Source organism: Zeus faber (genome assembly GCF_960531495.2).
Source record: "Zeus faber genome assembly, chromosome: 7".
NCBI classification, from domain to species: domain Eukaryota; kingdom Metazoa; phylum Chordata; class Actinopteri; order Zeiformes; family Zeidae; genus Zeus; species Zeus faber.
In genome coordinates this window covers 23,076,835-23,104,557 of record NC_137203.1, presented here as the reverse complement: position 1 = coordinate 23,104,557, position 27,723 = coordinate 23,076,835, and the positions used below count along the sequence as shown (strand labels likewise).

Here is a 27,723-nt window from a genome sequence, read left to right as displayed (position 1 = left end):
TCACAGCCAGATATCACTGTATAATAAGGGTGATATACAGTATGGTGTATTATCCATTCCCGGTGACTCCAGCTGACTGGCAGGCGGGCGGCCTTTCCCAGCGGGATTCAGAGGAACGGGCGTCCTCCTGCATCGGCTGAATGAAGCCTGAGCGAGATGAGAAGTAAAGATGGAGACACAAACACCCTCGTGGCTTGTTTACACGTTATTAAATGCGGTAACCGAACCGCCGTCGCGGTCGGGCTGACGAGTCTGGATTAAGCTCAGTACGAGAAGACTCGTCGGCTCAGTGCTACTTTTGCCAAGGAGGGGAACCACCTTTCATATTTCCTGTTGCCGACAAGAGAAGCATCTATGGACGAGTGAAACTTGGTCAGAACAATCTTGGTCCAGCATCAAGTTGAAATAAATGATGGAATAAGTTATATTGAAGACTTTTTTTCAGGCCAAGCCCAGGATCCCCTAGCATTGGTTGACCCTATCTGGCTGGAGGGACTTAGCGTGTCGGTGCTGATACCGTCTTTGGCTACTGAGGTTTTGCAAATTCACCACCCACCCACAGGGGTTGTTAGTGGTCGCTTTGAATACTCGCAGTATAATTTACTCCTAACACGGCCATGACCCCCATGCAAAACAATACATTTCTGAGTCTGGGTACCACAGTATATTTACACATGGGAACCAGTGTACTTGTAGCAAAAGACTCTTCGAGAGAGAGAGAGAGAGAGAGCGAGAGAGAGGGAGAGAAGGAAGGGTCGATACGTAGAGGCCCTACTTGGAGCTTCCTGTGTTTTCGTTGCATGATAACATTAGCGTGTGGGCACCGGCACAAGAGGTGACACGAGAGAGAAATCGGAGGAAGAGGAAGAGGAAGTCAATCAGCGGAGGGGAGGACATTAGCGCGGTGGAGGCAGAGGAGGAAAGCCCGGAGGGGGGTGAGAGAGAGTGGGAGTGAAGCCGCACCATGTACAGTATCTCTGCCTGCAAGTCACCCCGCAAGCGTGGAGTATGCCAGAATCTTCCTGTGTGTGTGTGTGTGTGTGTGTGTGTGTGTGTGTGTGTGTGTGTGTGTGTGTGTGTGTGTGTGTGTGTGTGTGTGTGCGTGTGTGCATGCGTGTGTGCATGCGTGTGTGCGTGCGTGCGCGTGCGTGTGTCGCTTGTTTGTCTTTCTTCTTAACTCATGCTTGTATTTATGTGTGTGTGTGTGTGTGATTGTGTGTGTGTGTGTGTGTGTGTGTGTGTGTGTGTGTGTGTGTGTGGATAGTGCGTGTCTTTGCGTATGCTCTCGTGTTAAAGTGTGTGTTACAGCCCGTGTCGCACCTGGCCGAGCCCCTGGTGAGTCAGCAGAGGTTGGAGAGCGAGTTGCGTCTCCCGCTTTGCTGCTCAGAGTTGTGTTAACCTTTAAAACAAAAGGGGCCGTGACGTACGTGGGTTCCTGCTCAGAGCAAAACTATTTGAATGCCATGTGTCACTATGAGTTTATTTCATTTTGTCATAGACTTTCACACACTGCAATTGAGGAACCTGGCATCCAATATCAGTTTCTTTATAAATGTTCTATTACCTTTACCTAAAATTACCTTTCTGTTAAATTTCCTATCTATCTATCTATCTATCTATCTATCTATCTATCTATCTATCTATCTATCTATCTATCTATCTATCTATCTATCTATCTATCTATCTATCTATCTATCTATCTATCTATCTATCTATCTGTCTGTCTGTCTGTTTGTCTGTCTGTCTGTCTGTCTGTCTGTCTGTCTGTCTGTCTGTCTGTCTATCTATCTTACAATCGTGTCAGGGCCAGATCGAGGTGCCAACACCTGGTGGTGTAAAGATCGCAGAGCCAAATTTACAAGGAACCCTCATGAAACGTGTGTCCAACTCCACTGGGTGCATATCAAATCAAATGGGTATTCCTAACGGGCATTGCAAAACATTTCACACATCAAACGGGGCCAATTTTTTACGAGAACAGTGCAATAGTTTTGTATTGAATGGCTGGAAACCGCAGCGCTGTGTGGTTACCTGTCATGTCAGTGACATCATCTTGGCTCGCTCGCAGTCATTCTACACCTCAAAAGCAACCTTTCAAGTCATCTGTGAACTTCAAGTCTTTCTTTTCTTTTTTTTCACGTTGGCATTGGATTTCAAGCGCAGGCAGTGGGGGAGGAGGTGATAAAGTTGCAGCAGGATGACTGCATTCAGGACTTTCTAGCCCAGTCTATTGGACCACACAGGCACTGTGCATGGGGGAGCTGCTCTCTGTAAAAAAAATAAACATTATTGTCCCGGGGTTCAAAATAATCAGCGGGGGGGAAAAGTACTGGTATCCTGTACTTAAGTAGAAGTGTAATACTCAGAAAACAGTGCAGAAAGTAAAAGTTTCAGCTAAAAGTTCATCCCTAGACTCATGTTCCATCATTATCCTTATTAACTCTCTAGTAATTTCAGAGGTTACAGGTAAATACAGTGGAGTAAGAAAAAAAAAAGATATTTGCTTTGAAAATGAAAGTCCCCTAGTAAAGTACAAATACCTCAAAAATTGTACTTGATTTACGTACTCAGATACTATCCTTCCCTGAGGAGTAATGGTAATGAATGGCCTGATGCATTGTATGATGGCTGTCTCCAGGTTCCAAAATAGTACAACTGTGAGTGACTCTGGGACCCAACACAGCCGCCATCGTGTCGCCATGTCCGGGTGAACTTTAATGGCAAATCCGCCTGACGTGTACTTAAGAGGGACAATATACACCTGTCAAAAATCGGTCCTGAGGCATTAAGAAAGAGATTGTGCTGGTTATTAGAGTGCTCAGAAGTTGGACGCTCTGCCTCGCCGATGTCGGTTCTTTTCTCAGGCAACTACGCTGCAGAAAATATCCCTTTAATAATTGAATCATCCCTTCAAGCCACACTCCTTTTGATGGTGACTTCAAATTTCAGTTTTCCAACAACATCAAACAAGTGAACAAAGTGATGACACAAAAGCTGCTAAATGCTCTGTAATTGCACTTCAAACTTCATTCCTGTTGAATAATTTATTTTGTTTGTCCGAGAAAATACTTTGCTTTAAAGGTGCAGTGTCTAGAATATTCAGAACTGACTTGGAAGAAATAGAATGTAATATTCCTAAGTGTTTTAATTTGTGTATAATCCCATGTAAATAACAACTGTTGTGTTGGTGTTACCTTAGAATGAGCCGTTTATACTGTATCTACATACTGTAGGTGGCGGGTATGCTTTACGGAGGCCGACATGATGCACCGGCACGTTTCTACAGTGGCCCAGAACGGACAAACCAAACGCTGGCTCTAGAGAGGGCCTTTCGCGTTTTGCGGGAATTTCGCAGCCGCCCTCTCTTCCACAGAAAATGTAACATGTTGCACCGCCATGGCGAGGGGTATTCAGCTGGTTGCGATTTGCAACCTCAACGCTAGATGTCACTACTTTCTACACACTGCACCTCTAAAGGTTAACGTGAAATTAATCTGATATCATAGAATCTGCGGTACAGTTGAACAAAAGATGCGAAACAATGAGATTTAACCATGAGTTGAGACCAGGCGCTGGTTAACCGAATGATTTTCGATGATAAAGCAGTGAAGCCTTAGGTCGGAAACAGAAGGTTTTGTGATACAGGAAAGCCTTTCCTGGGAAGGTGTGGATTGGCCTATCTCAAAATATCTCAGAAGGAAGTGTGATATCTTCCCTGTGCGCACTAGCGCTGCGTAAGAAGCATGAAATCACCATCAATACAATGGGTTCAATTTAAATGGCTCAACATGTGGTTTGTGGTTTGGGTAGGGTGTGTGAGTGTGTGTGTGTGTGTGTGTGTGCGTGTGTGTGTGTGTGTGTGTGTGTGTGTGTGTGTGTGTGTGTGTGTGTGTGTGTGTGTGTGTGTGTCACATCCTGCTGAAACCAATGACTGTTCTGTTCTGGGAGGTAGTGAAACATCACTGGGCCTTACAAGGCCCAGCCCAGCGACACAATGAACACATCCTTGGAGATAGTGTGTTTACCCGCCAGGTTGTCGGGGAGTCCTCCACAGTTAGGCAATAAAGTGGGGATTATTTGCTTTGGCTGTGGAGGAGGCTCTAATCAGATCATTCTTCTGATATGTGAGCAGTGCGCTCGCTGTGCTCTCTCCATCCCTGTGTGTGTTATTTTTGTTCACCTTTCTTTTTGTTTACCCCGTCCTGTTTTAGATCTGTTTTTTTTTCAAACACAGCTGATTGTACAGTTTGCGACTGTGCAAAACTCATTACACCGCCTATGTGAAAAATAATGAAATATTAATGATCGCAGGATTAGCCGCTTTGATTGCATTTACTTTGAATTCACTAGGTTTTTGTGCGGACGACGCAAGACATTTGACGTTATAAAATCTTCATCCCTGTTTAAAGACTTGATTCACACTCCATGGAAAACTTTTACCCATCCATTTGTTTCCACTTAGCCATCGTGATATGGTGCCCAATGCGGCGTGAAACGGAGCGCAGGACATGGTGGATCGCCCAGATCGAAAAATCGCCACGTCATCGGTCCTTATCTCCACTCGCAAAAGGCTGTTGTAATGAGAGACCAGCGGGGACTTGCCAGGAGAGGTGAAGATGATACAGCGTAAGCCGTTCGTGGCACAATCAAGCCCATTATTTTGGCCGGGCGGTCTGAGCTCTATCGCTCCAGGAAGTAGCGGGGTGTGTGTGGGCTGGATGTGGGCTGGAGGATGGCAGAGGGACTGAGGTCACCTTCCTGATAAGTGGCGGCTCCCTGCTTTGTGCATTGTGCTCTGGCGTGAAGGCCCCTTTGCCAAAGCTCTAATACGGACACAAGGGACTATTATTTTTTAGATAGATGCCTGGTAACCTTTCAACACAGAAAGTATACAGGGTCTTCTGTGGAGATGATTTACAGATTGATGGCCATTTTCAAACATGAATACCTTGGAGAGTTATTCTTACCTTAGTTCAGAGAACGGCGTTTCAGTTTTTCTCAGGTGTTGTGAAACTGCCCTTTAGCACCATTCACTGGCCTCGTTGTGTATTTCAGTACTCTGATGTGAAAAAAGATTGATGTTGCTGTGCTTAAGTTGAAGGAAACGTTTCAAAATTTTAGTCATACTCGTAACCTAAAAATCAATTTTATGAAAAAATAATAGCATGGATTTTGTGGCAGTTTGCAAATGCCATCTGAAAAGTAAGAGCGGTGGCGTAATTGAAGCTGGTCTGGAATAGATGTCTTGTGCATATTTTGCATTCTCCCTCAGATTAAAGAAAGAAATTAGTGGTTGCCTTTAATGGAAAGCAACAGAGATGGTTTGAATTATGGTTTGGACTAAATGATGGGTATCACTCACGTCAATAAAACTGAGGTTTAGTTATGAGATGCAACAAAGCTCAATATAGAACAAGTAATCAAAGGCTCTAACAACTCTTCCAAGCATCATTTATTATGACATATGAAACAAATAATCACAGGGTGTTATGTCGATGCCATTGCACCACGCATCCTCAGTGAAGGTTCATGTCTGTTGTGCCTCCTTGTGTTGTTTCTTTGCACCTTTGCCACTCTGGGGCAGGTAGACATCTCTGGTTCTGTCCCTCACAGTCTTTAGAAAGGTCATGATGCCAGAGCCGCCCGTGCCCCTCTCCTCCAGCCCTGCGGGGGCCCTGCTGAGGGCCTCCGCTTCTGGGGCCCAGTTTTCGCCGCAGAGCTGACGGGCGCGGGCCGCTGGCACGGTGACAAAGCGGCCAACGATGTTGATGTGATAGTTGCGCAAGGCCAACAGTTTGCTGACGCAGAGCTGGAAGGCCTGGCTGAGACGCTCGCTTTGCCGCTCTAGGACGAAACCCCTCAGGGAGGGTTCCAGCGAGATGTCCTGGATCAGCCGCTTGTGGGCAGGGGGCATGTAGTCCCTCATGCGCCGGAGAAAAGCACCTATGAGAGAAGGAGCATTAGAGAGCGGTTCTCATACTGGTCTGTGATATCAGTGCAATGGCCGCCTAAAATAAGGAATCAGGGTATATCCCACTGAGAAGAAGAATCACTTAATCAATCCCCACAGGGAATTTACAAATGTACTATTTACAAGCAGTGGGCTGTCACAGAACGATGCCCGGGTACCAGCTGCAGCCAAGTGCGTTGGTCAGGGGCATGCGTATAACCCAACCCAACTCCTTCTTGAAACCCAAGTGAACATGGGGAGAACATGCAACCACACAAAAAGGGCTCAGAACCTTCTTGCTGTGAGGCAACAGTGCTAACCACTGAGCCACCATGCCACAAAAAAGAGGAGGGGGGTAGGGGATACCACATGCAGCAATGCATGATTCAGCGTCTTGCTCAAGGACACTTAGACAACACACTATGATGTTAAAAAAAAAAAGCAACTTGTTTTTTTCTACGTTTTAGACTCCTAGAAGGATGTAGATCGTCGCAATGGAGAAACTGAGTACACGTCTAACACAATGTCCAGTATGAACAGTATCTATGCGACAGTAAAAGTAATTGATCCTTAATTTTAGCATTTGGGATTGGTGCAGGTAGAGGATGATGATGACCGAGCCTCTCACCACTGCTTGCTTGGTGTCTGACGCCCAGCAGCTCGTCAAAGCAGTGCAGCAGGCTGCTCTGCGCCGCGCTCCCTCCAGAATATTCCATGGCTCCTGCCTGGACGCCTTCGTATATCAGACCCTTTGGCATACAGGGGTTGTCCTTCCACCTCACCACGCACAGGCGCATGCACACACACACACACACACACACACGCACGCACACACGCACGCACACACGCATGCACGCACACCCGCACATGCACACATACACACGCACACATATACAGTATATATGTTGCAATGTTAGGTGTCATGTCATTATGCTGCAATACCAACTAACCAAAGTGGATAAATACCCAGAGAGATAGATCCTCATGATTCCGTAGAAGACCGACGGCTCCACGTACACTTTACAAGAAAGACGATGCATGTTGTATGTTGAAAGTTGAATGTTGAATGTTGATGAACAGGCTGAATATAGATGCATTTGTTAACGCGAGAAGTTTGAGCCCTTCACCTTGCATCAGTTTCAATGCGTCCGTCATGGCCTGTAAAGACTCACTGATGTCCTCCAGGGATTTGGTCACGGCCTCACCATCGCCACACCGGACACTGTTGATCACGCTGGGAATGCTCTGAGACACATCCCATAACGTTGTCATCCTCGGCACACATTGAAGAACAGCTTACCGCAGTTTCCTCTCCACTGAACCGATCATTTTTATATCTACCCTCAGTGCTGGAACGGCGGCGAGCTCCACCAGGAGAGTGACCATGAAAAACCCTCGGACGCTGTCCCCACCTGGGAGGCTGACCAGAAGCTCCAAGTTGCTGAATTACAGGGTTGACTTTAGCATGCATCACAATACCACAGCATCATAGAGAAGGGCAATAAAATCAGTGACTCCATACAAATAAAGTACTTACTCCATTTGAAAATGTCTGGCACGGTGATTAAGACGGTCAGCATGAAAAGAAAAAAGAGAGACATGACGTGACATGACATGATTTTGCTGAGACGAGCTTATGTGACATTACAAACCTAACCTAAACCTCCTGGACCGCAGCTTGTCTCCTACCCGTCCGGATTCTTCAGTTTCCAGTTTGCCAATACAGCGTCCGCGTGGGTCAGGATCGGGGGGAACCCCAAGCGCTGTGACACCTCCCAATACGGGACGGCCAGGTTACGGGGCAGCATCTTGATTAAAAAAAAAAAAAAAAAAAAAGCGGATCCAAAAAAATCTGATTGTGAACACGTCGGTGGCAGTAGAACATAACAAAGGTCGGACTGTTTAACCAAGGTCAAGTCCATTGAAGTTGACATTGTTTGATGAAGGATTGCCCACTGACTTTGTTAATCAATATAATGATTCAGCCAAACAACGAGAGGCAAAGGATGGTAAATCAAAATCAGAATCGTCCTGAAGTATCCGGCCAACCCCTCATACGAGTCCATGGCCTCTGCCACTCCGCTAAGAGGGGTCACAAGAGACAGTTTTGTGTCTCTACGGTGTCATTTAACCCTTTTTCTAGCCATTGTACATTTTATGAGAGTATGATGAATGAAGGAACTGAACTGATACCTCCACTGTGTCCTTCTCTCCTTCTTGCCATACGTAACCCATGGTCATGACGCTGAGAGCCAGGTGGGCGAGCCGCAACTCCCGGTGTCTCTCCAGGAATTTGCTGCTCAGCAGTGGCATCTAGATGGGGGGAGGGGGGTGACTGAATTCAACCGGCTCGGTGAGTTTAATATCCACACCGTTTCTTTTTGCTCACTCACTGTCTTACAGTACCTTGTGAACGCAGGAGCGCAGGGTGTGGGAGTGCACCAGCTCTGGGACGTGAAAGGCAATATCCATCCATGGCTGGTAATATGGCGGCAGCTTTTGCTATATAATATCAAGTTGCGCCAAGTTATGGAAAACAAGTTACCCACGTGAGAAAATCGAATCTGTTACAGTCTGTGACATTACAATGGTATATGTATATATCTGTGTCTGCTCCACGTGTACAAAATTAGATGCACTGTGCAGTAGGTGAAATGATTGAATGTGATGTGAATTTGTCAGTTGTTTTTCATTCGTTTCATTTCGGAGAAGATGTTTTGTGTGTACTGTATACGCATATGCAATCTTAATTGCACTTGGAATTGATAAAAAGTTGGAAAAAAAACGCCAACTAAAGCAATCAAAAACAATTCTCACAATGTTTTCTGACATTATGTTTTGATTCCAGTAATTGATCATGTTGTTATGTCGTCCTACTGTAATCTCAAATAGAATAAACGTTATTTTGTTAATAGTTACTATATTATGACGAAGCCATTTGTCATTTATTTTGCTTCTTTCAGTACAAATAAATGAACACAACATGGTCTGAACCTGAAATGCATACGCATACACATGATCCACATCATGCCTTTTTCCATGAAAATTCTATGTCTTGAGAATAACAAATTTATACATGTTGCTCTGACTGCCGTAGTGTTAGAGAAGACTTCATGTCATTAGGCTGGTCTCCTACCTACCAGCGGCGCAAGGAGGATGAATCCCAGCTCCTCGGAAACAAAGTAAGGCTCCAGAGAGAATGGGGCTTCGGTGCCTGTGACGACAGTGTCCATCTAGGTGGCTATAAGAGCACAGACCTGTAATGATCCTCAGACGGAGAAAATGATTTAGCAAACTGAGAGCTGTATCTCTGACCCCCCGGGGCATAGTTCACATAAAAAGCTTCTATCAACAGTGGTGCTGCTTACACAATGTCTTTTTTAACCTTAAGCCTCCAGTACTGCGCAATCCCACTCAGATATGGATCTTTTCTCGCTTTGCAACTGTTTTGGCCGACAAACCACTTGTACTTGATCTCAACCATTTGGCAGTGTGAAATACAATTCACCACTAATTGTTTTTTGTTGTGAACAATATCCTGCTATGATAGTTTTCTGATAAGAGAATTTCATAACAAACCCGACAAACAAACAAGTTCTACAAACACATGGGCAAACACAGGCTTAATTGTGAACAACCGCAAACAAAAGATGACATGGTGGGGAGGGATGCTCTGTTCAAAGGTCCATCCTGGGTCACTGCTTTTAGCCACACGTTCGAGCTTTGCAAAGGTCGAAACAAAACAAATGTAAGTGTAAACAAAACTGTTTATTTTTGTTGTCTATCACACAGATGTTGTCTAATTTCCTTATATATTCAGGTTTTTTTTTTGTTTGTTTTTGTTTTTTATTTTAAAGAAGGAAAGGAGGAAAGAAAGAAAGAAACCCATGCCTTCCAGTGCCCGGCCATCATGACCACCAGCAGTCAGTCGCTACAGTGAGAGAATCCAGTGTGTCAGCATCACCTGGTGGATCACACTCATCACTGCAGGAGTTGAAACGAGGATTCATTGAATTATTGAAACCTGACATCTCAATGGGCTCGTGGTGAAATTATTAATTCACTCCTATAATATCATGTAATTCGTATAAAAGCCACGCACTCTTAAATGGGAATTCTTAGTTTTTGCCAAGCTACCGCATCAACCCAATTGCCCATAACGTGCATCCAGGTCCATTTAGACCTGGATCAGATTTTTTTTTTTTTTTAACTCAGTCGTTTTCATGTCAGGGACCCTCAATTTAATACACATTGGGCCACAGACCCAATTTGAAAAGATTTTGTCTGGGACCCCAATCTGAAAACTTTGATCAGTAGTTACTGATAATGTACAATAACTACCAACAGTAGTTATTGTACATTATCTCATGATGAAGTTTGGTAATCAACCTTTTTTTTTTTTTTTTGCTGGGGGGCGGGGGCACTGGAACCTCTTGAAGGACCCCTGGAGGGGGGGGGGGGGTCCCGCACCCCAGGTCGAGAACCACCGAGGTGAGCAGTCAGATGCTGCAGATGGGGGCTTCTGAGAAGTGAAGCATCCCAGTGTTTTGTAATGAATGTTTATTATTAGCTCCGCAGGCCCTGCGTTTGACTGGAGGTGGAGCTGGGCTGCGGCTCTGCAGTTTTTCCCCCCAGTGGGGAAAGATTCCGCTCATGTTTCGGACTCAATTCCCGATGAGTCACTCGGTTAGAAAAAAAAAAGAGTCATTCCGTTTCCCCCTCTGTTCGTTCGTTCGTGTCAGGTGGTACAATGAGCCGGTTAGTGAGTGGGGGCTTCCGGTGAACGATGAGCAAGAGTCAGAAGAGTCGGTTCAGCTCTGAGTTGTGGATTAAATCAACAACAACAACAACAACAACAACAACAACAACAAACAATCAACAATCATTTCACTCTGTCGAACGTATTTATTCAGTTTGAAGAACGCAAACCGTGGATCCCATACAACGTTTTGAGCCTAATTCTCAAAAATGTATTTATTTCGACAGAGAAATGCAAAAGTGTGACTCGCAAACACAATTCACTTCAAAACTATTCATTTGAGCGGAATGTGAGAGTCTGAATCTGCAATTATTAGTAAGCCAGTCATTATGTTCTGCTTGGGAGTCGAGGATTCACTCTTTTTGCCGGAGTGACTCGCGACGCCCGTGTCCTCTGAAAGATTCGTTCGCTCCGAACGGGTCGTTCGCGGGTCTCGCGTCACTAGTTTCCCCCGCTGTGTCGCTTGCCGCCTGGATCTCTCTCTCCGATCGACCGCCCGATTCCCCCAAAACGGTGGTGGTCCGCCTGTTCAAGCCCCGGTTCTCCTCACCCCGAAGATGAGGTTAAAGCCGAGCTCCCAGGTGCACGCCGCGTCCCATGGAGCCCTCCCCTTCTCCTGCATCCATCAAACCGACGCACCACTTCCTCATGCTGCGGTAAGAGACCACATTCACATCCTTAACACCTCAAGTATTCTCTCTGTTCGCCGCGGTCATTTTAGGTGTCGTGCAAATCCAAATTCCCATCATAACGGGTGTTACATAACGTGCAGTGCAGCGGCAGTGACTGGTGGGAAGGAATACACTCGGTTGTTCCGATGTGATGGGCCTGCAGTGATTTGAACCCATTCACATGCACGTTTTCAAAGACAATGCACGAAAAGGCGTGCGAATGGATGGATGCGCAGTGTTGATGACTGGGGTTGAGGGGGCACCCAAGTTAACGATGACCACCTCCTGTTCTGTGAAATCGAATCATCCTGGCGCCAGGTTTGGTTAGACTGCCCTGAGTCGCCTTTATAAAATTAGGTCATATAAATAGATTTGAGCTGCAGTTTATTTGTGCATGCGATACACATGCTTTGGCTTTATTTTGAATGGCTTGCAGAATGCAGGTGATCAGCTCAACAGACCCCCATCACTGGATGCAAGAGACATAGATCAGGTCTGTGGTAAAAGTGTAATCTGACTTGCCTATTCTCATTCTCCTCAATCCTTCTAATATAGACAATTTCAGGTTTAAAATGTTTAAAAAATGATTGCAACACGGTTCATTGCACAGCGAGCTAAGCTTTCCTATTTTTTTGTGAATTGACCATGAAGTCTGAAGCAGGTGACAGCTGGTGGACACAAAACGTATAGAATAGGCTTTGTGTCAGCATCATGACTACGATCCTGATGTCATGCATTGTTGTAAGGTGCAGCATTTCATACAAAGACAACATATCATCCGTAGTCCATTTCAAAGCAGCTGTAGGTGAATGACAAGGCTGCCTGGCATTTGCTGTGACACATACATGGAACAGTTCCCTTGGATATCAGTCAAGGCACCAAAATAATCACCACCACCACCACCATTTTTATATGTATTTACCTATTGCCTCATTCCTGGCTCTTCTTTCTTTCCTTTTTTTATAGCCTTCTTGTTTTTTGCTTATAAGTAGAAAGGGCTATCTGTATGTGTATGTTGATAAAAAATGCAAGCAGCAGTGGAATTAAAAAGTTTAGGAATATAGTGAGGAACATTAAGGAAAATTATACAAAGCTTGCAAATGCTGTTTTTATGAATCAGCTATAGCCCTTAAGTCACAACAACAACCATTAGTAGTGCTGCGGACAGAATCAGCAGCGCTGGTGTGGATAAGCCAAAAGAGGCTAATTACCTTATTGATCAGACTCTTTGCTGTACTCCTTGCATGGTGCTGATGAAGCACTTTTTAGAAGTTGCAAAAAAAAAAATCAATATTTGTGTTGTGACAGGTCCCACTTGACGGATTCTGATATGGACTATGAGAGGCCAAACGTTGAAACTATCAAGTGTGTGGTGGTTGGCGACAATGCGGTAGGGAAGACGCGTCTGATTTGTGCCCGGGCCTGCAACGCCACACTTACCCAGTACCAACTGCTGGCCACGCATGTGCCCACAGTCTGGGCGATCGACCAGTACAGAGTATGCCAGGAGGTAAGTCATTGTTTAAACCAAATCAATGGAAGAAAACCGGTCCCAATAATTACCTGAAGGATATACACTGATATGTGTATTGGCTCAGGTTTAGCCGTTCATAGCCATGGTTTCTGCTCCTGTCAGGTATTGGAACGCTCCCGAGATGTGGTGGACGACGTCAGCGTGTCCCTCCGTCTCTGGGACACGTTTGGGGACCACCATAAGGACAGGCGCTTTGCATATGGCAGGTGAGAAACTGCAAATCGAGTTCTCTGTTTGTCTGGCTTGACCAGCTGGTGTTAGATGGGGAGAACCAGAATAATAAATTGATTAATCTCTCTCTCTCTTTTTACCCTACATTATCATCCCTCAGGTCAGACGTGGTGGTGCTGTGCTTCTCCATCGCCAACCCCAACTCTCTCTACCATGTGAAGACCATGTGGTACCCTGAGATCAAGCACTTCTGCCCCCGTGCTCCTGTCATCCTGGTGGGCTGCCAGCTGGACCTGCGCTATGCCGACCTGGAGGCCGTCAACAGGGCGCGAAGGCCCCTGGCAAGGTATTTTGAATCTGAGGAAATGTATTATATTTTGTTTGCGATGAACTCTTTAACAGTTGTTCCAAAACTTCAGGATTCCCTTTTGTTCTTCTTTCAGACCCATTAAATCCAATGAGATTCTGCCTCCGGAGCGAGGCCGTGAGGTCGCCAAGGAGCTCGGTGTGCCATATTACGAGACAAGTGTTGTGGCTCAGTTCGGAGTTAAGGACGTCTTTGACAACGCCATCCGAGCCGCGTTGATCTCGCGCCGTCATCTGCAGTTCTGGAAATCTCACCTGAGGAACGTGCAGCGGTCCCTCCTCCAGGCCCCCTTTCTGCCTCCCAAACCTCCACCGCCCATCATCACCGTGCCTCCTCCACCAACCACTACAGAGGAGCACCCGGGCCGCCTGCTGGAGGACCCCCACTGCGCCGACGTCATCCTGGTCCTGCAGGAGCGGCAGAAAATCTTCGCGCACAAGATCTACTTGGCTACTTCCTCCTCCAAATTCTATGACCTCTTTATCATGGACGCTCAGCCCGAGGAGTCGGAGCGGCCCGCTCGACCCCCCCTCTCCGGCCGAGAGCTGCTGATGCGTGCCGCTAGCTTCGACGTGTGCGAGAGCAGTGATGACGGGGACCGGGCCTACCTCCGGGCCTGCACTAGCGACGGCACCCTGAGGGACTGCGAAGGAGGCCGGCGGGGCAAGCTGCTGGCCTCGTGGAGCCGCGCCTTCATCAGCATCCAGGAGGAGCTGGTGGACGAACCGGTCACCTACAGCCCCAGGCCCATGACTGTGGTGCACATGGACCAGTCCATGCAGCTCGGGCCGTTCAGGGCCGTGCTCCGCTACTTGTACACGGGGCAGCTGGATGAGCATGAGAAGGAGCTGATGCATATTGCGCACATTGCCGAGCTGCTGGAGGTGTTCGACCTGAGGATGATGGTGGCGAACATTCTCAACAATGAAGCCTTCATGAACCAAGAGATCACCAAAGCCTTCCACGTACGGCGCACAAACAGAGTAAAAGAATGCCTAGCCAAGGGCACGTTCTCTGGTGAGAAGGTGTTGTTTGTCTCTGATTTCCAAAGAGATTAAAAAAGCGTAAATATAGTGAAGAATAAAAATATGATCTGTTATTGTTATACTTCTCTGTATCTCAGATGTAGTGTTCAAGCTTGACGACGGGACGATAATGGCTCACAAGCCTTTACTCATCTCCAGTTGTGACTGGATGGCAGCCATGTTTGGAGGCCCTTTCGTGGAGAGCTGCACCAAAGAGGTAAGTCAATCGTCTCTAGTATGTACTCTAAGTCTAAACATGTACACTTGTACAAGAGCGTGGGAGTCTCTACCCGCATAAACAGGTCTAGGGAGGGAGACGTTGACGAGTCATTCGGGCAGTAGTGCGCCGACATGGCAAAGAGTTTATTCAAACAGGTAACAGAAAGGCTCGCTTGCGAGACAGGAACGTAACATTAATGGCATGAGCAGAGTTTGTTTTAAGTAGTCGTGTTCCAGACCAATCAGCGCTAAAGAGGCTGATTGGGCAGAACTGGAAAAGCTGCACAGCCACGGCCAAGCCAGCCCTGTCCCCTGCAGACGCGGCTTAAACATGCTCACTTCGTCTGCCACATGCCCCCCTCATCTGCCACATACCCCCACCGCCCGACTTAGGCACCCCCCCTCCTCCGGAGCGGGAGAGGAAGTCGGTCAGCACCCTCTGTGTCCCCGGCCTATGTATTACCTTGAACTTTAAATGACTGCAGAGCCAGGTACCAACGGGTGATCCGCGCATTGGTACACTTCATGCGGTGGAGCCACTGCACAGGGCATGGTCCGACAGAGGGTGAAAGGGCGCCCCAGGAGGGCGCAGACCACCCACTTGATGGCCAGACACTCCTTCTACACGGTGCTGTACTTGAACTCTGTCAACGCCCCCCACCTGCTGAGACAACACTGCCCCCAGCCCTCTGTCTGATGCGTCAGTCTGCAAGCAGGCTCCATGATCACACTGTGATGTGTAACTGGCCTGCCGCCACCAACCAGGAGCCGGCCGGAGGACCAGCCCCAACACACGTGGGCTTCGCCTCACTGCCAGCCCGTCGCGGTGCCCCGTAGAAGTATGCCCGAGGGGCCCCTGCGTCCACCCCCAGGATCCACATGGGATGGGCCGGGTCCCATGGCTTCCCACAGAGAGCTGATTTCACTTTCTCAAACGCCTGCTAGCACACCTCCATCCACTGGACCGGATCTTGCACACCCTTTTTGTGTTAAATAAAACAAAGGGCTGGTCAGTGCAGAAAAGTTGGCTTCAAACCTTCTGTACTAACCTGCCATCCAAACTGCTTTTCCTCCTTCTTGGTGTTGGGTCTCGGACTGTTCACGGCCGCCGCCGTTTTATCTATCTGGGGTCGCTCAGTCCCGCACCCAAGTGCTACCCCTCCACCCTACCGCACACTTCTTAGGGTTGGCGGTGAGCCCTGCCCAACTCAGGGACTCGAGTACTGCCCCCACATGCTGCATGTGCAGCTCCCAGGTGTCACTGGGTATAATAACATCACTTAAGTCGGCGACATTGTATGCTGCGTGTGGACGCAGAACCCGGTCCGTGAATCTCTGAAAGGTGGCTGGGGCCTCGAACAACACAAACAAAAGCATCACAAATTGGTACAACCCCTGAGGAGTGGAGAAAGCCGATTTCTCCTTGGATTCTTGTAACAAGGGAATCTGCCGGTAGCCATTTGTTAAATTCAGTGCGATTAAAAAAACAAAGCCGTTGACCCGGGGCATGGGATTCGCATCGAACTTTGACACCGGACCGACCCATCTGGCTTACCTAAAAGCATGATGGGACTACCCCAGATGCTTGTAGACTCCAATCAGCCCCATGTCCAGCATGGCCTTCAATTCTGCCTACATGACTTTGCGTTTATGTTTGGGCAGGCGATACAGCAGAGAGCGTGCTTTCACGTCTGGGGTGGTCTCCACATGGTGGTTTAAGAGGCATGTAGGCCCGGCAGGGGGACGAAGACGTCAGAAAACTGGCATCGTAACATGGCCACATCCATGCTTTGGCCCGGCGAGAGATGATTACTGGAAAGGGCCGGGGTGGAATTGGTCGTTTTTGGAACCTCCGGCCCCAACTCATCCCTTTCGATCACCGTGGTGGCCAGAGACATGGATGCTCACTGCCTCCTTCCACTGCTTCAGGAGGTTCAAGATTCAAGAGGTTATTTGTCACTTGCATATACATGCAGTCATACATATATGCAATGATTACGCACAATAAGCTCTAAAAATACCAGAAATGTGCGTAACCAGGTGATAGATTTGCGTCGGCCCGCCCATGTCTGACCATGCAACCTCATAATCAACCTCCCAAATCCGCCGTGTGACCACAAAGGGCCCTTGCCACTTGGCAAGTAATTTCGAGCTGGATGTAGGGAGCAACACTAACAGGTGCAAATTCTGGTGCAAATTGTCTGTGTCGGGCCCCTCTGTCGTATAAGCGACAGAGGGGCCTGTGAATTCTCCTGTGAATGCTGTCCAAGCATATGTAGCTTTGCTCTCAGGTCCACCACATACTGTATCTTGTTCTTACTGGTGCTGGGGCCCTCCTCCCAGTTTTCTTTAATAAGCTCTAGTACACCCCAGGGTCAAACAGAGAGTCCCGTGGAGGCCTGGAGAACCTCTCGCACCGCAAACAACAGGGGGTGCAACCACATGTCCCAATTAAAGCTATTGTGGTGAGCGAACTTCTGAATCATGTTTTTCAGCGTCTTATTAAAGTGCTCCACAAGAGCGGACGGCCATTAACTCAAAGTTCCCAAAGTGTACGTAACATAAAGGAAGTGCCCTGGTTGGTCAGGATTTCCTTTGGAAAGGCAACTTGGGAGACACTTTTGGCTGTAATACTGCGCAGGGGCACTGCTTCGGGGTACCAGGTTGCATAATCCATTAGGACTAACACACAATCATACCTGTGAACACTGCGGTCTAACGGCCCAGTGAGGTCCATACTAAGTCTTTCCAACGGCGCCTAGACTAGGTGACAACGGGTGAGTGAGCGCGGTGTCTGGGCGCCTCCACACACCATCGATTTTTTAACTACCTTTTCAACTTGAACTTGAACTTGAACAAAGGCTCCACAAAGGGTATCGTCCCGCGACTGCTCCAGCAGAAAATCTTCCGTGGAAGAGACCACTGGGACCGGGGAAGACCCCAGTGGGGACTGCTCTGCTCCTGGCCCTGCAGCAACCACTAATGACCCCTCAGCGTCAACCCGTGCCGCTTAACACTCACATCTCCCTACTGACCATGAGCGCACTCCCCCAGCCTCCTTATGTAACGTGTCAAATCCTGGCGAATCTGTACCCAAAATTAGGGACAGGCGGAAGCTAACCTTAGCCTTCACCCTATGCTTTTTCCCCTGGTAACGAATTTCAAGCCTCACCACCTGATACGTGTGAATATCGCCATGCACACATCAAATCTCCACCTGTGATGCATCTAACAAAGCAACGGGTCGAACCAGGCATTACTGGATCATGGTCTGAGAACAGCCAGAGTCCAGCAAAGCCTGATTTCCACCCCCTTGTACTCTTACCGGTAAGTTGTAGGTCCCTGTCCGACTGGGGGAGGGGACTAATGAACCAAACCACCTGTCCGATTTCACTCATGGGGCAGTCCCACCAAACATGGTCATGTCGCCTGCAGCGCCAGCCCCATTGCCCAGGTGTTTGAGCAGCTGTCTGTGGGTCCGAGACGGCACCGCCCTGCGAGGTTATGGGTTACAGAGAAGGGACAGCACATGAGAGAGCGTCCCGCGGCACCAAAGAGTGAGGAGGAGCAGAGCCAGGGTCCCGGTGACTCCTGCGAGGGTCCTGGGGGTGGCGCAGTGGGCCTCTTGAGGTCCCACTGCGCCGCGACGGGCTGGTGGTGAGGCGAAGCCCACGTTGGTCGGGGCTGGTCCTCTGGCTGGCTCCTGGTTGATGGCGGCAGGCCAGTCACGCATCACAGCGTGCTCCTGGAAACGGCGATGGTGGGGTGGCGAAGCCCAGTCGCAGTGGGTCCGCTCAGTCCCTGTGGGAATGACGTCGGAGTAAGTCCCGCTCGTCCTTCAGGTCTGCGAGGTGCTCCCGCAACCAGTGGATCGGCTCTTGGGCACCTTTCCTCCGGCGCCCAGTCCCTCCCATATCCTGCCGACTACGCCACTTGTGGGAGTCTCTACCCACATGTACAGGTCTAGGGAGGGAGACGGAGTCATTTTGGCAGTGGTGTGCCTACATGGCGAGGAGTTTATTTAAACAGGTAACAGAATGGCTCGCTGGCAACACAGGAACATAACATAAAAGGCATGAGCAGAGTGTGTTTTTAGTGGTCGTGCTCTGGACCAGCGGTGTTCCCATATCCTGCGCCTCCGCCCTCCACTGAAAGACAAAACATATTAGAAGACTTTCCCAGCCAGGTCCAACCAATCAGTGCCAAAGAGGCTGATGAGGCAGTCCCGGAAAAGCTGCGCCAACATGGCTAAGCCCCTTGTCCCCCCTTGTCTGGCACAAAGACTTTTGACCAAAACTGATAACTTACCAGTATTAGACTAGCTTCTGTATTTCTGATTTAGCGCTGTGATCTCAATAACTATTTATTTTGCAAATGAAGCTGAACTTAAAGTATAAATAATACTGGGACTGTGGGTAACTGCCTTAGACAATATTCAGCCACCCGTGTTGATATTCCCTCCTCTTTGAATCCTAAACCTTCCCATCTTGTATCTGTGCTCCTCCCAAGATTCTGGGCCCTTCTCCCTGGTTTCTCCCTCTTGTACCTGCTCTTTACGGCTATAGCTTTATTTAATGAGTAAAATGGTTTAGACATGTTGTAATACTCCATTGCTTATAAAATCCAACCTTGGACCATACAGCTTTGATAATCTTGAAGAGTAGTTTTGCCATTTTTCAACACAGACCTTTTAAAAATTATTATATAAAGCTGTACATAACAAAAGCATAAAATGTAATCAATGGCGAACTGTATTAAATGGATGAAATAACATTTTTTTAATTGATATCCTTTTTCATGAAGAAATAGATATGCTTTTCTACTAGTTCCTCATGCTGATCAACTATGATGCCAGCCTTGACATAGTTTTATGTTAATATTCTGTTCACACCCCACTAATCACATTCAGCAGACATGTCATTCATCTATTCACGTCTTAATTCGTCGGCCAGACGATGAGTGTGTGAGAGCTCTTCTTAACCTTTCAAGCCCTTTTTTTCTCCTTAAATGGCAACACCAATCTGGACTTAACCTTATTTTTTATTTTTGAGATTGATTGTCAGTAAAGACCTGCTGTCCCCCATCCCGTCTCCCAGGTGCTGTTTCCCAACACGACCCGCAGCTGCATGAGGGCCGTGCTGGAGTATCTGTACACAGGGAGGTTCTGCTCTCGACCGGACCTCGACGCCATGGAGCTCATTGTTCTGGCCAACCGCCTGTGTCTCCCGCACCTGGTGGCCCTCACAGGTATAATCAGGCCTATTTTTTATACAAGATATTTTGGATTGGATTCTGAGTGATGGGGCCTCATTACATGTGTTTCAGAGCTGTATACAGTGACTGTGTTGATGGAGGCGGCGATGATGGGGGCTGACATTGATGGGGACGTTCTGGTGTACCTGGACATGGCCCAGGTACTCTGTCGTTCACTGAAAAAATGGAATCTCAGAGGTTTTTCTTTTTTTTTTTTTTTTTTAAACATGAAGGAGTTATTTAAAGGCCAACAGGAACTGAAATATCAGTCATACAGTCATTTTGAAAAACAGTATAAATAGTTTTTTCTTTTTCTATTTTTAAAAGCGCTCCCTCATATTTTTTCATCATCATTGTCTTTCATTATCCTTCAAAAAAGTTCCACCTTTTTTTTACCACGCTAATTTACCGTATCAGTATCTGACCTTGCTTCACGCCTGCGGTTTGCCGGTGAACCAGCCGTCACTCAAAGCTCAGCTCAGGAATGTTTTATAATGCTGTGTTCAAGGGTTGTGGATATACAGTAAGAAATTTGTACAGATTCATGTATTATGTTCGTTTTTGGTACATTGATGAGTAATCACATTGTTGTTGTCTGTGAGCAGTTCCATTGTGCCCAGCAGCTCACTGGGTGGTGCCTTCACCACATCTGCACCAATTACAACAGCGTGTGCCGCAAGTTTCCCAGGGACATGAAGGCAAAGTCTCCAGGTAACACAGCGAGACCAGGCTACCGGTATTTGACTCATTAAATCTCCCTTATTCATGCTGAAGATGAGTTTTAGTTCCATGAAAGACCTCAGTCTGTGGCAGGGAAAATGAACTCTATTTTGTATGCAAACCATCCACACATCCATTTTAGTAAGAAAGATATTTAATGGGCGCTAAAAAGCAAATGTTGTCAAACAAGATAAGTCAGCATTTGTTCTCCATAATCATTCTTCCAATGAAGAAGATCATGACATAGAGAGAAATAAAAGTCCTAAAGTAGTTATTTTAAAGCCTGCATTGTTCTATAAAGATTGTCAAAAGTACTTAATTCTAACAGCATTGCCAAAAAGTGGTGGTTGTAGTAATTAAAACTATAAAGACGATCATAGATGGTTACACGTTAAAAAATAAATAAATGAATTAATAAAATAAATAAAAAAGAGTATAAATTAATATTCTAAAAAATAATAGTATAAATGAAGAATTATAAACTAGAGCCTTCCAACCTTGACTTCTGCCACTTTACGTCCTTCGCAGAGAACCAGGAATACTTTGAGAAGCACCGCTGGCCACCCGTGTGGTACCTGAAGGAGGACGACCACTACCAAAGAGCCCGCAAGGAGCGCGACAAGGAGGACTACCTGTACCAGAGACGGCAGTGCAAACGCAAGTGGCTCTTCTGGAACCTTCCCTCCTCTCCCTCCTCAAACTCTCCCTCCTCCGGTTCATCCGCCGTCATCTGACGCAGCGCTGAGGCTGAACACGCTGCAGGCCGTCGCCGCCGGGCCCCGGTGATGCGAAAAACTCGACTCTTTTAGATTTGTACGGTTGAGTCTATTGGCCAATGACGGTAATAAACGTATTTTTAAAAGTTGCTTATGTTGGCATACTTATCCATTGCCATGTATGGATCGCAGCAGTCAAACTTCATTGACGCGAACGTTCCCTGATCCAGCGATGGACACAGTACGTACACGCGTACACGAGAACTTCAAGGTGTTGGATGACGAAGTGCTTTAGTGGAAGCAAAACTAAGTAAAGCTGTTTTAAAAAAGGAACTCCGCTGGCATAGAACCTCCACCCCAAGACCATAGGTCACCATCGATTGAAGCTGAACTAACAAACCAAGTGCTGCTTATCAGCTGCGACGACCAGCAATCTACAACAGAACCCGACTCAGAGATCCAGCTCTTTGCCCTTAAGTGTTTTCTATGATCTACTAAACTCTGCGTACCGTGTGATCTCCTCCTATCAATACAGCCTCCCATCAATCACTTATTTATTAAGTAACAGTTACAGGGTGGCTCCGGTGATTTTAAAACTCAAAACGCTGACAGGATGGACTCCTGTTGTGTTATTTTCTTTGTTTTAATTTTTGAACATTTGTGTACAGCTTGCACAGCTATGGGTGATACGATGGTGGGTACACTCGAGTATTTGACCGTATTGCGGGCCTGTGATTTGTTGGCATCTCATGGCAAAAAGGGCTTTCGTTTACATGAACGCATTCGGTGTCCTCCGAAGTGAAAACGAGAGAGCACAAAAAAAAGAAAAATATTTGTATTTTGTGTTTTGGCCGACTTAAAATTTCTGTATGTGTTGTAGAACTCTAACCTGAACTTTTTTCCTTAACGTTTTTGTTTGTGTGACCTTGACCTTTTGTCATGTTCATGCCATACATCCCAAGTCATTCTGTCTTAAGCGTGCTTCATACCGAATGCGTATCCGCATCCGACAGTCGGATTCTCCCCATAGTGGCCACCGGATAAACTGCATATCAATTTTGCATCACAAAATGAACATTTACCATTTTCCATGAATGAGAGTAAAAAAAAAAAATTGTTGAAAAAAAAATACACTAAATTAACTTAGAAAAATAGATGTATTTATAGTGAATATGGTGACATATGTCACCTACATATGGGGACAGCCAAGGTTAACATTATTAATGTCATTCTTATATACGTGACTTATTTACTTGGATTTGAGCCCAGTTCAAATAAAAAACTTCCGGTAGCGGAAAATTTTATGCGTGAGTTTGTATTTGAATTTGAGCGCAATCCGGAGCCTAGTTGTATACGGAAATTCCGCACCGTACAGCACGCCAAAGCTTTTCGCGTGCTGAGTTCCATTCTCCATAGGAATGAATGAACTTCCGGTTTGTTCTTGTCGTTGGTCGTATTCGCTGTGAAGCACGCTTTAGAATGTTCAAAAGACTTGATAACTGTAACTGTAAAAAGCTGTGCACTCAATAGTTAGGAAACTTCTGAAGTGAGGGCTTATGCACTGTCTGTGACTGTTGAATGACCTATCTGTCATGGAGATCCAAACAAGAACCGTCAGTTGTGGAACCATGGAAGGCACAAAGGGCAGCGTGCTACTATGACATACAGTATGCTGCAGTATATTGGGAATATATATATATATATATATAATTTATTTTTTTTCTCCAAGTTATTTGCCTATCATTTCATTTTCTTGACTTATTTTGCACATTTCATAAATTCTGTAGTTATTTTGATGTCATTTTCCCTTCCTGCGATATGGATAGCTTTTTAATGACAGGTGTACTGCAAGTAACTTTGCTTATTGTCTTACGTGCAGTTAATCGCATATTGTGTATTACAGGAGGTGAGAAAACTAGTACAGTAGTACTGAATCGGGAATACATAATAAATATAGACTTGAATTATCTTATGCGCATATATACAGTATAGTACTGTTCAACTACGTGGGACTTTGAATTGTAGTGGATTATCAGTACATTTTCACTAATACAGTTCATGTAACTTCATGCTGATTAGTGTACTTCTACATAGTGTACATGCAAACTACAGGCAGTACAATTTAAGAGTTGACTGACAGTAACAATAGAAAACGGTGAAAAAACCTCTCAAATTAGAGTTTCTTTGCCCTCACATGAAAGAGTATGCAGCGACATACTGTATATTTCCTTTTCTAAAAATGAAAAGGAGAAAAAATGGATTGCGGCATTTGTTTTTGACAGCATATTTTAAGCACCCTTATGGAGCTTAACATTATTTAAAGTTAAGGAGTAATAGAAGCAACAACTGATGTTACATAATTGCCAAATAACTACTGTAGGCTGCACAAGTGAAGCTCGCCAAATTCATTTTTCACTGTCTTTTTTTTTTTTTTTACTACAGTAACGGTAACTGTAAGGTGCTTCGGCAGACCAATCCATGTTGTAGGTGGACAGAATTCAGCTGGATTCTAATTATTTTACGACCATGTCCAATTGGTGTCTCAGTTGAGTTTACCATGTCCAATTCCAGATAGTGCACAACTAAATGTCGTGGTTTGCTTTCCGCAGGTTTTGCTTTGTCATTGTCATAGTCTCCGTGTGTGTGTGTGTGTGTGTGTGTGTGTGTGTGTGATGGGTCCTTTTTACTTCCTTACATAATATGCATTTCATTCTTCGGTGCATTACATTTTTCAGTGACCCTTCTTCTGTTGATGATTTGCATAGAAGAAGATACCTCATGCCTTAATGTACAGCATAGTGTGTGTGTGCCATTGAATGTATATAGTGCTAATTTGGCCGGTCTGTGTGCTTAATTTGCCCTGCTACTCAAGGTTCTGTATGTAAGTGTACATATTACATAATCAGAGTGTAAAATAGTTCCAAGCTTTGGACAAGAGCTGCGAGGTTGTGCTTTTGATGAGTTTGAGCAGTGCATTTGTGTCCATTTAATGCCACAGATGTGAGCTGAATGCTGAATGACCATCACAATTGAGACCACATTAGACAGATGTTGTGGAATTTTACCATTATATGAATGCAGGGATTTAAAAAAAAAAAAAAAAAAAGTTTCAGTTGTTTTTAAAAATTTGATTTGTGGTTATGATCTCTAATTTAAATACGATAATATAATTTGATGTAGGCATCTAATGGTAGGATAATAATTATAATGATAATAATAGCATCGTTACACATGGAATTTTAAAATGGCAGATATTAATGCCGGCTAAAAATGGTTAAAGACACCAATTTTATACGTTAAAATAATTATATATACCGAAAAACCTGACTTTGAGACTACAAATTTGCACTGCTCTCATTGTTTTGCTTTCGAGTCTGTATGAACAAAGCTCATTAGATGCAGTAGACTACATCAGGTAAAAAGATGACAGCGTCCTAACAACAGATGAGTTGTCACTGAGGCCCTTCTTCATACGTCTGGGTGCTATATCGCCGCAACAGAAAAGCACAAACCAAAGGGAGCTTTTGCAGCGCCAGGAATAAAGAATATATGCTGCACAACCACAGTTGCATAGTTTTAAGAGGCCTTGTCCTGAACTGGTTGATCTCCAAAACTTGAATGTCTTCTCAGTGTCCAATGCCTGGCTGACATGTACCCCAGTCATCAGGTACTTTGTTTTTATTGTTTCGAGGAGCAGTAGATCCTGAATTCTGTAGCATGCGTTCCTGAAAATATGTAAATAGTGTTTACTAAATAAATAAATAAAAAACAGTAGCAAAACGTTGACAATGTCTTCATGCTCACGTGGCTTTTTTTTGTTTTGCGTCGCTTGTTACGTGATGCTGCGTTCCTTCGTGGTCGGAACTCAGAACAGGTTACAGATAAATAGGAAAGTGCAACGGGGCGGCGAGTTTAAGGCGGAACTCCAAGTCCGAATTTCGGCGGCAGACCGCTCGGGTCCGAGTTGTGGCCGAGACAACGGACACAAGCAGGCGCACACGAGTTTCCTTTTGCGCGTGTTATGCGCGGGAAACACTCCCAACATATCGAAGCAGCCCCGCGGCTGTAGCTCCTCTGCGGATGCTTCTGGCGGTCACGCGGTGAATACGGTCGCATTGGCTGCGGACGTCCACGTTTTTCCCCTTCAATGGTGGCATTAGAACGTTGATTTTAGCGCGGAAGTAGCGACTGGCGCCACGAAGTTGCCGACTTCCGACCCCCGCGGAACGCGGCGTGAGCGCTGGCGTGACGTCACCTCTGCGCCGCACCAGCGACAGGCGTCCGCGGCGGAGCAGCAAAAAAAAAAACAACCCCAAAAAACCCTGCTGCGGAACAACTGATGGTAACGACGCTGAATGAACATGAAACACAAACGAACACGAAGAATATTGCACAACACACACTCTAAATGATGATTTGTTCCTTGAATGCCCCCCTGTTTCACTTTAACCGGCGTAAGTGGAACTACGAGTGCTCCGAGTCACTGCCTGTGTTTTTCAGTTGATGGCGGTAAGGCATGTGAGGGAAAAATGATTACGATCAACTATTTTGAATGAGGACAAAGGCCTCGACCTCCAAAAGGGGGTTTGAAAACATTTGTCTGTCTTCCCAGGAAACCCCCCCCCCCCCCCCCCCCCCCCCGAGTTCATGTAAAGAGAAATGTTTTGCTCCTACAATGTCAAGACTAATATGAAAGAATCAGATCACACGTGGCCTGTAATAGAGATGGGGGACACCTGGAAGTGCATTGTCATGCAACCCCCCTTCGGCCAGGTCAAGGTTGCAAGTACCTGCTATTTACATTCAAGGAAGGGGGGGGGGGGCACCCAGGAAGACAGTTAGAGGGGAGGCAGACTCGTCGGAGACCTCTGACCCAAACCACACCCTGTTTCTACTGTATAAAGCCTCCTGTCTTTCTCTGTGATATCAGATTGATCCCAGCGCTGCTTTGGAGCAGTACTGAATCTTTCTCTTTATTCTGCAGAATAAATAATCTTGGATCATCTCAGTTTTGTCTTCTTGTAGCGGGCAGATTAACCTCACCGATCATTGCGGAAGAATTTCCTCAACAGGCAACTTTGTATTAGACAGAGTATTATAATGTTAAAACCACAACAAGAACATGAATGACCACAGGCAACCTCGGACACTACCGACACCAAAGGTCAACAGCACTTATTCGAAGTGTTGAAGCAGCTCTGAGCCGACATTGCTGATGCGGCGTCTTGACAGATTTGCCTGACCGGGTGGGGTCAGGTGCACACCCGGATCCAGGTGTCACATCTGAATATAATTGTTATTATTCTTACTATTGTTGTAACCCGTTATGAATTATTATTTATTCAATATTATTATTGTTTCATATGTACGTCAGTTGTTTTAATCATTGATATTTAGAAATTCACACAAAAATGTCAACAAATAAGAACACATTTGGGGTGTAACTACCAAAATATGTAACATTAATACATAACATACCCCACTAAAGTAGTTGTGATAATAATCAATAATTATATGGCAGTTAAAAAGCCATGCGTTTATATAAACACATTTCGTGGGGTGGGGTGGCCCAAATAAAATATCTGCCCAGTGCCAATCTCTCCATGTAATCCAGCCTAGTGGTATGATTTATATCCTTCATCGTTCCGTAGGCTTCCCAGGGGCCCCATGTGCTGCTGCTGGCTGCTGCTCTCTGCCTTCTCAGGCTTCACTACGTGGAAGGAGCAACAGAGCTTTCGGCACCAAGCCCATTTGATGCCTATTTCTGTCAGTAAGTAGTTTATGGTGACTTTCGGCTGTTTGCTCTATAGGTGTTTTGAAGAAATGTAGGTGAACATAAAATTGTATATATATATATATTATGGTGGGATTTTCTTTGAAGCCCGGTAACCCTGGGTGTGCATTTAAACACACACAAAAAACATAATGTGAAGTATCTTGAGTTTAATTTCTATTTGACTTGTCTTTATTAAAGCGGGGGCCTAGAAGTTCACTATCCAGAGGTGGACGTCACGAAGTGCCTCACAATTTCGCACAAATTTAGAGAGAAGATCAGCAAAGTGTGGAACGCTCCACACATTTCCTTCCCTGGTGCAGATAAGGTAGTGTGTGTGTGTGTGTGTGTGTGTGTGTGTGTGTGTGTGTGTGTGTGTGTGTGTGTTGGCATGTGGCACACTCATGCCAATATGTCTCTGGCTAAACACACATAAACAGTGTTTTTTGCTGTGTTGATGACCATTGATGGAAAATGTTGCAAGATTTTGGTATAATTCTAAACTATAAATTTATATGTGAGAAATACAACTTAATTAAAACAGTGTGACAGTAGAGCTTACGCA

General features: G+C 45.9%; 3 protein-coding genes across 3 annotated transcripts in view; 2 read left to right on the top strand and 1 right to left on the bottom strand.

Annotated features, from left to right (window-relative positions):
- Positions 1-5,527: 5,527 nt before the first annotated feature.
- Positions 5,528-9,183, bottom strand: ido1 (indoleamine 2,3-dioxygenase 1; the record flags this gene model as incomplete). Its single annotated transcript, XM_080004272.1, has 9 exons — positions 5,528-5,943; positions 6,579-6,727; positions 6,917-6,968; positions 7,078-7,195; positions 7,292-7,391; positions 7,640-7,758; positions 8,144-8,263; positions 8,357-8,452; positions 9,091-9,183. The coding sequence occupies 9 exons, from the start codon at positions 9,181-9,183 to the stop codon at positions 5,528-5,530; spliced, it is 1,263 nt and encodes a 420-aa protein (XP_079860398.1).
- A 3,509-nt stretch (positions 9,184-12,692) lies between these two features.
- Positions 12,693-21,403, top strand: rhobtb2a (Rho related BTB domain containing 2a; the record flags this gene model as incomplete). Its single annotated transcript, XM_080003872.1, has 9 exons — positions 12,693-12,890; positions 13,017-13,120; positions 13,246-13,431; positions 13,529-14,469; positions 14,576-14,694; positions 19,793-19,943; positions 20,022-20,110; positions 20,555-20,660; positions 21,198-21,403. The coding sequence occupies exons 1-9, from the start codon at positions 12,711-12,713 to the stop codon at positions 21,401-21,403; spliced, it is 2,082 nt and encodes a 693-aa protein (XP_079859998.1). The 5' UTR covers positions 12,693-12,710.
- A 4,242-nt stretch (positions 21,404-25,645) lies between these two features.
- The window catches only part of pebp4 (phosphatidylethanolamine binding protein 4), a 48,015-nt gene continuing 45,937 nt past the window's right edge, over positions 25,646-27,723 (top strand). The window contains exons 1-3 of the mRNA XM_080004395.1: positions 25,646-25,727; positions 27,037-27,155; positions 27,360-27,486. Coding sequence (XP_079860521.1) covers positions 25,725-25,727; positions 27,037-27,155; positions 27,360-27,486 — 249 coding nt within the window. The 5' untranslated portion in view covers positions 25,646-25,724. The remainder of the gene's footprint in view (positions 25,728-27,036; positions 27,156-27,359; positions 27,487-27,723) is intronic.